General features: G+C 42.8%; 1 protein-coding gene and 1 long non-coding RNA gene across 5 annotated transcripts in view; one reads left to right on the forward strand and one right to left on the reverse strand.

The window, feature by feature from the left end:
- ESD (esterase D) overlaps window positions 1–2215 on the reverse strand; it is a 29622-nt gene extending 27407 nt beyond the window's left edge. The window contains exon 1 of one of the 4 annotated variants that reach the window (XM_065593659.1): window positions 2038–2215. Coding sequence is in view for 1 of the 4 variants with exons in the window: in XM_065593655.1 (XP_065449727.1) it covers window positions 2038–2130 (93 nt within the window). In the remaining 3 variants the exon portion in view is untranslated. Of the gene's footprint in view, window positions 1–1512; window positions 1618–2037 lie in introns of those variants that run through there. The other 3 variants (XM_065593655.1, XM_065593668.1, XM_065593664.1) reach the window with 3 other exon arrangements.
- Window positions 2216–2217: 2 nt separating this feature from the next.
- LOC135983209 (uncharacterized) overlaps window positions 2218–12793 on the forward strand; it is a 28887-nt gene continuing 18311 nt past the window's right edge. The window contains exons 1-2 of the long non-coding RNA XR_010600772.1: window positions 2218–4304; window positions 11460–11552. This is a non-coding gene — a long non-coding RNA (uncharacterized LOC135983209). The remainder of the gene's footprint in view (window positions 4305–11459; window positions 11553–12793) is intronic.

The following is a 12793-nucleotide window of genomic DNA, read 5'->3' on the forward strand; positions in this document are numbered from 1 at the left end:
TCCCTGATCCTCTGAGCTCTATATATCTACTGAGTAATCTCATTGCATAAAAGTTAATCAAAAGTGAAGCAAATCAAAGCAGAAAATATATTGTAGGAAACAATTCAACAGCTGCAGGGGAATTTACCGGTTAGTACAATGCTGGCTTGTCTACAACTAACTTCTGATAGTTTTAATAGTAATGCCCCATTCTTGTAGTCATGTAGGTCCCAAAGTATTAGAGAGAAAAGGTGGGTGAGGTAATAACTTTTATTGGACCAACTTCGGTTGGTGAGAAACACAAGCTTTCAAGCTACGCAGGTCAGACCTGAAGAAGAGCGCTGTCTAGCTCAAAAGATTGTCTCTCTCACCAACAGAAGTTGATCCAATAAAAGATATTACCTCGCCTACCTTCTCTAAGTTTTAACAGTGGGAGATACAACTATTTTTGGATGGTATTTGATTCTGAAATGGGGGGAGGGTCCTGAAGTGTTTTCAGAGGACCTTGACAAATGTTAAATCAGAGACATTATAGGGTACAATTAAAGAAGGCACAAAAACTAGAGGGGAAGGAAACAAAGCTTAGATTGTGGACAAACCATAAGGAGTATAGGAGAAGAAAGACAGCGCTGGAGTAATAGAGAATTTTAAAGGGATAAAAACTTGATACATGAGGGAAACCAGTGTAAAGATTCAAGTAGCTGGGGGGTGGGGCGGGGGGGGGGGGCATTGTCAGTGCTGAAGGAGAGTAACTTGGCAACTGGAAGGAGAGATGGAAGGGAAGGCAAGCCAGGAACCTTCAGTGGTGCATATTAGGCCCTGGCAGTTTCTTCTGTAACATTACTTGCTGTCAGATAAGAGGAAGAAATGAATTTTCTAAGTGTTGAAGCAAAGAAGCTCAAAGTGCATGGGTGATTATTCCCTATACTTGAGAGGAATTGTATTTGTCTCTACCATGAGAACTATTGCACAGAAGATTTCCTTGACGCTCTGTTAATTTCCTTTATCATCAGACTGGAACTTTTTGTAAATACAGGCGTCAAACAAGGTAATTCCAAGGAGTTCCCCATTTATCTTTTCTTTATTGTTAATTAATTAATATGTTTTATCACATCTTCTTTCTCAAATAAACTATCCAATCTTCAAAGTTTCTCTTCACATAGGATATTCCATGCCCTTGATCCAGGCTTCTCTGAATGCCCTCTAGTTCTGCAGTAGCCTTTTGAGACTGGGTGACCAATACTGTACACAGTACAGACCACACCAGGGGTTGATATATGGACATTATCATATTCTTTGTATTATTCTCCATCACATCAGAACATCTTGTTTGCTATCTGACTGCAGATGTCCATTGAGCAGAGGTATGGATATATATGGCGCTGTCTATAATGATGCCCAGGTCCCCTCTGAGGAGGTCCTTGTGGGAACAGGGAGACTTGCGTGAAGTCACTGCCTCGCTCCCCCACCCAGCACAGAGCAATAGGCTGGTATCTCATTACACCCCCCAGCCCCCTAATTTGCAAACTTTATCTGCGCAATTTGATTTCTTTCTCCAGGACTCGTACAACCGAGAACACAGGACCCCGCTGCTCGAGCCAAGCTGGGTGACTATGAACAAGCGTCAACTCGGGGGCGACGTGACACCCGTTTGGCTGAAGCGATGCGAGGCTGGACGCGGACAACCTGGCGCTGGTTTGGCGGCGCTTCTGGCGCGGCCAGGGCGAAGCTCAGCCCATGCGCAGAGCCCGGCTCAGTCTCGCCTTACAGGCGCCCCAGGCAGGGCCTGCAGGGTTAGGAGGAGCCGCGCTACCTCCCGCGCTGACGGCCGGGCCCGCAGCGAGCCCAGCCACCCCCGAGCCCCGGCTGCGCTCAGCGCGGCGGGGCCTGGCCACGGCTGTGCCCGCCGGGACGGTGTGCGCTACCGGGGCCTGTCGGCAGAGCCCGCCGCTGCCGCGTTCCCGAGCCCCAGGGCCTCCCCCGGGGCACCGGCAGAGCGAGCGCGGCCCTGCACCCACCCCCGCGGGAGCAGTGACAGCCCGCGCCGCCGCCGCTTACCTCGGGCGCAGGCGGGGGGCTCGCAGGCGCTGGCGGGCCGCGGTGCCGGAGCAGCCGAAAGCGGGGGGGGCGGAGGAGGGCGGCTCTTAACATGGCGCCGCCCCGACTGCCGCCCACAGCGCCGCCCCGGGGCCACCGCCGGAGACCTGCCTCCTCCGCCTGCCCCTTCTCCCCCCACTGCCACCGCTCCGGCCCCCCGCCCCTTCCAGGGCTGCCCCCCCCCAGTCTCCACATCCCGGGGACACCGTCCCGCCCCTTCCAGTGCTGCCCCCCACAGTGTCCCCTCAAGGGCTGCCCTCCCCCCAGTACCAACATCCCCCTTCCAGGACTGCCTCCCCACACAGTGTCCACAGCCCAGGGACCCCCCACTGCCTATTCCAAGGCTGCCTCCTCCCTCCCCACAATGTCACTGTCCTGTTCCCCCAGAGCGCCAGTAGTGCCTCCTCCCCCCCCCCGTCACTGCCCCCTCCACGGCTTCCCTGCCCACTCCACACACTCCATGTCACCACTCCCTTAGGGGTCCCCCTCCCCCGCACATCTACATAGTGTCACCACCCCCTCTAGGGCTCACATCATGAGAAAGACCACCCAAATACCCCAAAAGGTAAGGGAGGAAATGTGAAAAGTGATAACTTGTCAATATCACTTTTCACAGCAGACTTGGCGGCCCATTGCCACCCTTACTTCTGCGCTGCTGCTGCCATCCCAGGGCTGAGAGACGGAGCCTTACCACCTCCAGTGATGGATTGGGGGAGAAGGAGATCCTGAGCCCAGGCTTCCTCCCAGTGAGGGATAGGTTGGGGGAGGAGAGCCCAGGCCTGGGTGGTGGGACTTCAGCTGTCCTTTTTAATCCCGCCTCTCGTGTGCACGTCTCTTGTGCACGAGCCCCAGCCACTGGGGCTGATGCCAGAACTCTGCAAAAAAAGAGAAAAAAGCATGCAGTTCTCGCCTTCCTTGAAATATTCCCACTCCTCCCTTGGGAGACCCGCCCATAGTTTGAGAAGCACTGATTTAGATGGAAAATAGGGACCAAAGGGTGTTAACATAACCCAGTCACTGTCCAACGTTAAACAGTGTGAAACAAGGTTCGGGATTTGGACAGAGACCTCAGTCTGCTTAGTACCATGGCAAACAAAATTAAACATCCTTTTAACCTTTTACTAAAGATAAAGAAAGGAAGGAAAAACACTTAGAACATTTGAAATGTAAAGTATTAAATAAGGCTTTCATTTTAACAACATTCCTTATTCCTTTTCCCTTTATTGGGGGAGAGTTTTTAGAAGGAAAATCCCCTAGTTTGACAGTGTCTTAGATGGTGTCAAAGATGGTAATAACTGTCCTTTTGGATTAAAGAGAAGTTAGTTGAGATGAGCTGTTATTGTTAAAGTCCATTCCTATTTCATCTTAGATGGTGTTTGGGATTCAACTGGAGCTGGTGGGGTGGTGATGTCATCTGGGTCCTTCTCTCTGGCCTGGTCTGGTCAGGACATTTCTCAGGATCTGGATGACAAAAGCCTGGGGTCCCAGGAAATGGTAGGCGTGGAACCCAGGATGGTGAAGTTCTCTAGTAGCCTCTGACTGGTCTTCCACAAGATTTCCTTAAGGACCCCAAAAAGGGAGAGAGAGTTTGAATAGCCATTCCCCTCATTAGTTAGCCCATCAATTAGGTCTAGTTTCTGATACACCAAATATGGTTTACTGATTTCCAGACCCACAATTTCTTGTTTACCAAGCAAGCCTGATCTCAATACAGTTCTTGAGTTATATCACTAGGCCCCTTTTTTGGGGCTAATTCAGTTTGTCTGGTTTCTTGCATCTGTTTATAACATTATTAAAAATAACTTGACCTACTTTTCATGGTTAATTCCCAAGCAGGCAAAAAGTTATAGGCCCAGTTGTCACTCCTATAGGCACATTAGACACATTTGCAGTATCGTTTATTATAGAATTTTCAAAAAAAAGCTAAAAGTAATTTTTTTGTCTCTGTGATGGGGTGGACTAGGCCCAGAGGCCCCCTACTGGAGGCTTCAGGGTCCTGCCACACCCATCCCAGGAAAGGAGAAGTAGAGAGGTCCTCCTAGCGGGTAGAGTGACTGCAAGGGAAGCAGCCAATGAGAGGGGCTGCAGGGAACAGCCAATCAGGGCCCAGCAGGACCGTATAAAAGGAGCTAAAAGGCTGGACAGAGTGAGCTGTGTCTGGTAGCAGAGATTGGAAGAAAGAAGAGGTGCTCCTGGCTGGCTGTAAGGGCTAAAGCAGGCAGTTACTGGTAGGAACCATGGGAGCAAGGACTGAGCTGGCTGCTGGGCCTCAACTAAGGTGTGCTGTGGGGAAGTGGCCCAAGGAAACATAAAGCAGCAACTATTAAAGGGGTGCAGCATGAGGCTGCTATACTTAAAGGATCCCTGGGTTGGGACCCGGGGAGGTGGGTGGGACCAGGTCGGCCCACCAGCCACTGTCGGGAAGTGGCTAGGCCCTAGGGAAGGGAATTAGAATTGTGGTACCCCAGGGAAGGGGGCTGCACTGGAACTGACTCAGCAGGGAGCTGTGGTCAGTGAACTGAGTCCAAGAGAGGTGGAAGGCTGGGGTCTCTGAGGACTCAAGTAGAGGCAAAGAGTCCCTAGGAAGGAAGCCCTTGGGATGCTGCTCAATTCCAGAATAGGAGCCTTGCAACCTGGCTTAACCAAGCGAGGGTACCGTGATGGGCCCTGTTGGACTGTTTTAGAAGACTGACCCCAGGGATGGCTGCTGGACACTGAGGACATTTTGGATTGTGTACCGTGGAACGGGTTTGTTTGTTTTGTACATGAACTGAGTGTGACACGGCTGAAGGGCTGTCACCAAAGACCCGCCTGACAAGTGCAATGGCCGATGGGGCACCATGAGTGAAAGAAATTGAGGAAAAACTGCAGGCACCCACAAACTTAACAAGTGCATCCCATTACAGTCTCTAAAACAGTTTTTCTGATTCACCTCCAATTTGGCAAGAGAAACAATTCTCCTATGAGAAGAGACTGCAATGAGAAACTTCTAAAAAAAATTATTTTTTTTTAAGAAAATACAAAAATAAAGTACACAATACAAATGTTTTTTATAAGAACGGCCATACTGGGTCAGACCAGAGGTCCATCTAGCCTAGTATCCTGTCTTCTAACAGTGGCCAATGCTAGGTGCTTCAGAGGGAATGAACAGAACAGGTAATCATCAAGTGATCTGTCCCCTGTTGCCCATTCCCAGCTTCTGGCAAACAGAGGCTAGGGACACTATCTTTGCCCATCCTGGCTAATAGCCATTGATGGACCTATCCTCCATGAATTTATCTAGTTCTTTTTTGAACCCTGCTATAATCTTGGCCTTCATAATGTCCTCTGGCAAAGAGTTCCATAGGTTGACTGTCGGTTGTGTGAAGAAATACTTCATTTTGTTGGTTTTAAACCTGCTGCCTATTAATTTCATTTGATGACCCCTAGTTCTTGTGTTATGAGAAGGAGTAAATAACACTTCCTTATTTACTTTCTCTACACCAGTTACAATTTTATAGAACTTCATCATATCCCCTTAGTTGTCTCTTTTCCAAGTTTGTAGATACATCTTTCACTTACTCTACACTGTGTTTTAATCAGTGAAACAGAAAACATCTTGTTGTTTTGATCTTTTTTCAATCTACATTGATTGTGCAATATGTCTTTGGGGTTCCACTGTCTTGTCTTCTGGTTTCTATTTCTTATCACCTTGATCGATCACTCCTTCAACCCTCATACAGATTGCGCCAATCACAACATGTCTTCCATTCTTCTCTTATCCTGATCTTCCTTCTCCATGTGCGTCCATGGCTTTTCACAATAAAATCTTCCCATCTCTTTGGAGGTCAGCCAAGTGGTCGTTTCAGTTCCTGTGGGTACCACTTGGCTACAGCTGCAGTCCATCGATTGTCAGTGAGTCTAACTATATGCCTGGCCCATCGCATTTTACTGAACCTGCTTTCAACAACGACATTCTGCACTCCACTCCGCTGTCTGACCACTTCTTTGGGGACTCAGTCACAGATTGAAATCCCTAAAATTCTTCTTTCCATCACCCTCTCTGTGACAGACAGTTGTTGCTCCTCAGTGCCCATGTTTTGCTGCCATACAGCATTGCCAACAGTACTGTTGAGATGAAGAGGTTGGCACATGTTGCCTTGTTGATTTTTTTTCCTTGGAAACAATCCTTGATAGAATTGAATACATGCCAACCAGCTTTCTTTCTTCACGAGAGTTCACCTTCACAAGAGCATGTTTATTTCTTGGCTCAAATAAACGCATTGCTCAACTTCTTCTATTTGTTCTCCCTTGACTATTTTTTGGGCTTTTGGCAAGGCATCAGACCGCATACATTTTGTTTTAGAGCGGTTAGTTTTCAGTCCAACTTGGCTGCTTTTTGTGTTTGAGTTCTTGCAGCATTTTGTGTAGTTTGATAGTGTTTTCAGCAATCAACATGATATCGTCCACAAATCTGAGGTGGTTTAACTGCTGTCCATTGACGAGAGTTTCGGTGAAACCGTGTCTCCTTGCGTCACACCTTTTTTGACTGGGATGCGAAGGAGTATTGAACAGCTATATCTGTAGTACAATCAGTTTGCTTCCTTTAGTAGTTTGATGTAGTTTGTGTCGATGCCCTGTTCTGCAAGAACTTTCAGCACTGCATTGATCTCTATGCTGTCAAATGCTTTTTCTTGGGGCTGGTCCACACTAACCCCCCACTTCAAACTAAGATACGCAACTTCAGCTACGTGAATAACGTAGCTGAAGTCGAAGTATCTTAGTTTGAACTTACCACGGGTCCACACGCGGCAGGCAGGTTCCCCCATTGACTCCGTGTACTCCTCTCGTGGAGCAGGAGTACCGCCGTCGACGGCGAGCACTTCCGGGATCGATTTATCGTGTCTAGACAAGACGCGATAAATCGATCCCAGAAGATCGATTGCTTACCACCGGACCCGGAGGTAAGTATAGACGTACCCATAGTTAATGAAGGCAATGCATAAAGGGAATTTGTATTCCCTTGTGCTCTCCAATAGCTGCTTTATAGTGAAGATATGGTCTATTGTGCTGAAATACAGTCGAAAACCTGCCTGCTCTCTTGACTGCTGCTCGTCCAGACTCTGTGAGACTTGGTTTGTTACTATTTTGGTGAACAGCTTGTAGACATGTGAAAGCAGGCATATTGGACAATAGTTCTTTAGAACTTCACGATTGCCCTTCTTGTACAGCAAAATGGTGTTGGACTCCTTCCAGCTAGATGGTATGTTCTGCATTTCCAAGTAACGACTAAACCTCTGAGCAAAGGTTTCACAGAGGTCTTGGCCTCCAGCTCTTATTTTGGTTGTCAGTCAATCTTTTCCTGAAGCTTTTCCTTCATTCATTTGATAAACTGCATGTTGAACTTTGTTCTACAGCGGTGGTGGAGAGCTCAATCAACGAAAGGCTGCTAAGAATCTCAGGAGCCAGAAAAAGGGCTCTCAGTGTGTACCTACAACTACAGGACACTGACGAGAGATGACTCAACTATTTTTTTTATAGCACAAATTAACTCTCAATTTGGGAAGAATCAACCTTGTTTTTAGACCATTTCACACACCCCATTTTAACCCTTTCAGGTTGGATTTACCGAGTCTTCCAAGCAAGTATGTCAAGTTTCTGAACATATAAAAAAATTTTGAGCCACAACCTGTTGACAGAAATGTAAGAGTTAAGACCCTGATTCAGCAGAGCACTTCATCTGCTTAAGTCCCAGTTTAACCAATAAATAATTTATGCATTATCAAAATAATTGTTTATTAAGTACCAGTCAGAGAAATCGGTGCAAATCCATCGGAGATAATGAGCTTTCACAGATGTCAGTCAGTCTAACTTGGCTTGCAAAATCTGTATAACAGTGATGGTGTATAAGATGGAATCAAAGAGTTTTTATTCTCATAGTTCAGGCTGAGTTTGCAAGGCTGACAGTCAGAAAAAAATATTGTAAACTGAGCGGATTTGAAAGATACTAAACATGGAACCCCACAATAGCATTTTAAAAATTCACTTTAAAGAGTACAACTGCACTTTAATAGCAATTATTTGTTATGGAATAGCAAAGGAAAGGCAAAGAATAATGCAAAATTACAAGATATGATGCTTCCATTTCACATTTTAAAATAGAGTAAATATTTTTTGAAGAGTAGGGTTTCTAACAATGTAGAAAACTGAGGAAATCCATCAACTTCATGAAAGTTGTTTTTGTTTGATTTATTCATTAACTGAATCTGTCACAGATGTTTGTCTGTGCTGTAAGAAAATACTTTAAATGATTCAAACTAGACATATGAAAACAGCATTCCTTTTGTTGTTGTCAAAGATCGAGTATGGTAACATGTCTAGATGGCTTTTGAAACATCTGATACCCTGAAGGAATAACATTTATTTCTGTGATTCATGTAGGTCCTGAGGGGAGTATAGATAATACAAGAATTGAAATATTTCTGAATAAATTAAAGGTTCCAAACATAATTTAAAATGGGAAGGTGAGACCAGATGCTGATACTGCCTCCAGGGAAACTGAGAAGCCTTGAATGATTTGAATGTAAGAAAAGCTGCTGTTGTAGATGGCCTCCTACATGAAGAAAAGGAACCAAATTACAGGAAGAAATATAGCTTTTCAATGTAAAGATACCCCTACAAAGAATTGTTTACTCACTGAGTTGAGATTAATTCAGATTATTCCCATGAGATTTATAGTAGGTTAATGTAATAATAGTTTACTTGAAAGTGAATAGTAATGCTATGTCTCAAAAACAATGATTCAGAGGTTTTTAAAGTTAGAAGGGACCATTATCATATCTGCCCTGATGCATAATGCAGGTCAATGAATCTGACCCAATAATTTCTGCATCAAGCCCATAACTTCTGGCAGACCTACAATATATCTTTTTGGAAGACATCCAGTCTTGATTTACAGGTAAATTGTTCCAATGGTTAATACATTTTCTAGAGAAAATTTCAAATCCCTTTTTTCTCATCTGAATGTAGTTAGCTTCAACCTCCAACCATTGGATCCTGTTATCTCTTTTTCTGCTAGATTGAAGAGTTTTCTGCTATCAGAAATCTTCTGCATGTTGGTATTTCTATTACATTATTTTCTAGATAGGTCCTTACAGTACCCTCATCTGAATGCCTTTATAGATTCCTAGAGATTAAGACAGACGGGGCCATATAGTTCACCCAGTTATCTCTGTTGAACCAATAACTTGTGTTTGATTTAAGCATATATTCCAGAAAGGCATCTTATCTTGATATCAAGACTTGGAGATGGTAGTTTGTTCCAATAGTTAATTCCCTTCATTATTAAAAAACTGTGCCTTATTTCCAATTTATCTGGCTTTAAATTCCAGCCATTGGTTCTTGTTGTGCCTTTCTTTGCTAGGTTAAAGAGCCCTTTAATTCCTGCCATTTTCTCCCTGTGCCGGTACTTTGAGCAGTGATTTCACTATGGTCTATCTTCTTTTTGAGAAACTAAACAGATTGAGCTTCTTAAGCCTTTTATCATAGGCCATTTTCTCTAGGCCATGAATAATTTGTGACTTTTCATTGCACCCTCTCCAGTTTTTTAACTCTGCCTTTTAAAAATGTAGACACCAGAGCTGAATGCAGTAATCAAGTATCTGTCACACCAATGCTATGTACAAAGGTAAAATCACCTCCCCACTCCCCTGTTTAGAAATCTAAGGATCCCATTAGTCCTTTTTGTCACATCACCACACTGGGAGCCCATGTTCATTTATTTGTCCACTATTACCCCTAAATCCTTTTCAGAGTTGCTGCTTTCCAGGATACAGGACCCCATTCTGTAGGTATGATCAACATGCTTTGTCCTAGATGTCTGACCTTGCATTTGGCTATATTAAAACACATTCTGGTTGGCTGAGCCCAGTTTACCAGGCGATCCAGATTGTTCTGTATGACTGCTCTGCCCTCATCATTATTTACCACTCTGCCAATCTTTGGTCATCCGCGAATTTTATCAACATTGATTTTATGTTTTACTTCTGGATCATTGATAAAAATGTTTAAGAGCTTCAGGCCTAGAGCTGATTTCTGTGTAATTCAACCAGGAATATCACATTCAGTAATGATTCCACATTGACAACTGCTTTCTGGGACAAGGCCAGTTCTGAATCTGTTTAATGTGTGCTTTATTGATATTGTATAGTGCTAATTTTTTAATCATATGTTTGACAAGACCTATTTTCCATAAAGTCATGTTGACTGGCTTTTAATTCTTATTAATTCTTTATTGTTTGAATCCTGTGTCAGTTGTTGAATTGGTTTGCCCAGGATTGTTGTCAGGCTAACAGTGGCCCAGATTCTCTGTGGCATGGAATGGAGATTGGATGCAGAGTGGATGAATGGGGCATAATAGGCAGCCAGTTGCAGATCCCTGATTCTTAGGAAAGATCTATGCATGTCTTGGCGGGGTGCTGTAAACCAAGGATTCTGTAAACTCTGCCATTTGGTATTTAGAACTTTCTAAATATTTATAACTATGGGTCAGATTCTGATCTGTTATAACTGTCTAAATGAAGAGTAATTTCATTACTGCAATGAAACATTTTTATATAATCATACCCTACAAAGAGAATTTTTATTTCCTGAAATATACAATTAATTTAGATTTTCACATGAATTTCAATCGTATTAACCTAGTAATTGTTTGTTTAAAATGAACGACTAATATCTGTATTTCATTAATTAGCCCACGACTGGGTTCTGAAATCCGAATGCAGCCCTCTGTTTTTCTCCATCTTGGGCTCTCTGAATTAAATGTATATGAAGAAAATAATTTTAGAATAAATGTAAAAGTTTATCCTCTTTCCCCTAACTAAACTTCATTAACCCTCTCTTTAAAAAGTTTATTTTATCAATGAAGGTATTTTCCTTTATCTTTAATTTAAAGCAAGAGTATTATACTCAGTATAGAACTACATAATAGTTTTGGGGGTTTTTTTGTTTGTTTTTGTTTGAAATTACATCCCACCTACAAAAAATGCTGATACAAGTTTTTCAGCATAGAATGCTACCCTGAGTGGAAAGGATATTTCAGATACTAACGGTAAACTTTTATGCTCAGGTTATGCATTAATAGTTCATTTAAAGACTGGTCAAAGTTTTTTGAAGAACAGAGAGACCCCAGCGTGGGTACCTATGAAGGGAGAGTTTGCTCAGCCAAGCACAGGTTATTATCTAGGCCTCAGCCTCCTCCCAAATGAGGTATTGGAAATCCTGCTTTATAAACTACATTAGATACTGCGGGAAAAAGTTCAAGTGTCCAATGTTATAAAATTTTGTTAACAACAGAAAAGAATCAAAAAGGCTTTTGTTTTTAAATTATATTTTTAATTTTTCAGGGAGAAGGGATGAAATATTTTGATCAATGACTACCAGACTTTCTCTCCAGCATTTTCATGTTAAGAATTGAGGAGCTCTTGAAATATTGAGATGTAAGTATCAAACTTGAACTACACAGCTTTACTCATAGTATTCTGAAGGCATTGTTCCGGTTAAAGTCAATGGAAAATTCCAAGGCATTGAGGAAAGATGAAAGCATGATGATCTCTGCTTGCTTGGTTATTTATTTATTTATTTGGTTGTGAGATATTTAAATGTTTTCAAGCATTAGGTATTCTCACTTCAGACCATATTTCTCAAACTTCTTAATCTCACCCTAAAAGAAGATTGTTTTCACTCACTGTCAACAGTAGAGCAGCTATGCTTCGGAACAGATACAATAAATTAGCTGTCAAGAAATCTACCAGTATTACCTTTGGAAGTATAGACCTTGAGCTGTTCTTTATATTGTGCTTCAAACAACAAACTCTTCTTGGGCAATGTTTATTGATAATGATGAGAATATAAGAAAAACATGTTGAGACCCAGATGACATTTAACTGTCAACAAGAACAATAAGTCTGTTACTTCAAGCTTACTGTGAAGTTTACATATGATGTTTCAGTGGAAACAATAGAACTGTCTTTTGTAGTTTCTCAATTTATGCTGAAATCCCTGCTTTTTCTTTTGTATTTTATCACTATGCTTTTGCCGATCTGTAAAACTGTGTACTTGACTTGGTTTTTCTATAGCCATTTCCTTGAATTAACTAATCTTCAGAATTAAATTAAAAACCTTCTTGGGAAATATGTCTGAAGAACCAGAGGAATAAAATTAAAATATGAATTGAGAAATTTCAGTTTTAGTGCTGTGGATGGCCCTCGACCAAATGGCGCCCTAGGCGAGGAGAGTCTTCAGCATCCCCTCTCTTTGTTAAACTTTTGAATACCTTATTTTTTATTGCATTTGTAGCCCATTTCACAACTTTGATGCATGATTTGCATGCATGGTTTATCCCTGTCTCATAAGATGATAAATTTGCATGCTAGGATCTGTAAATCTAGATTTATTCATGCAATATAAAATTAATAAAAAAAAATCTGTTTCTTCTAAGCTTAAAAGAAACTTTTTTTAATTTTAAGAATAACTGAAATGTAGTAACATCAAGAAATTGAACTGTGCACCAACATTGGTTGGACCAGTATTAAGTAGTGTTAGAGTAGGTGACAGTGTCACACCGTAACAGCCCCCTACCTCCCACAGATCCCCTGGGGAGGCACATTAGCATTGTATATTGCTAATGCTGTTGCAAGCATCGCAAGGCATTTTGGGGAAGGGTTAAAGGTGTGAGTGT

This window comes from Chrysemys picta, chromosome 1, assembly GCF_011386835.1.
Source record: "Chrysemys picta bellii isolate R12L10 chromosome 1, ASM1138683v2, whole genome shotgun sequence".
Taxonomy (NCBI): Eukaryota; Metazoa; Chordata; order Testudines; family Emydidae; genus Chrysemys; species Chrysemys picta.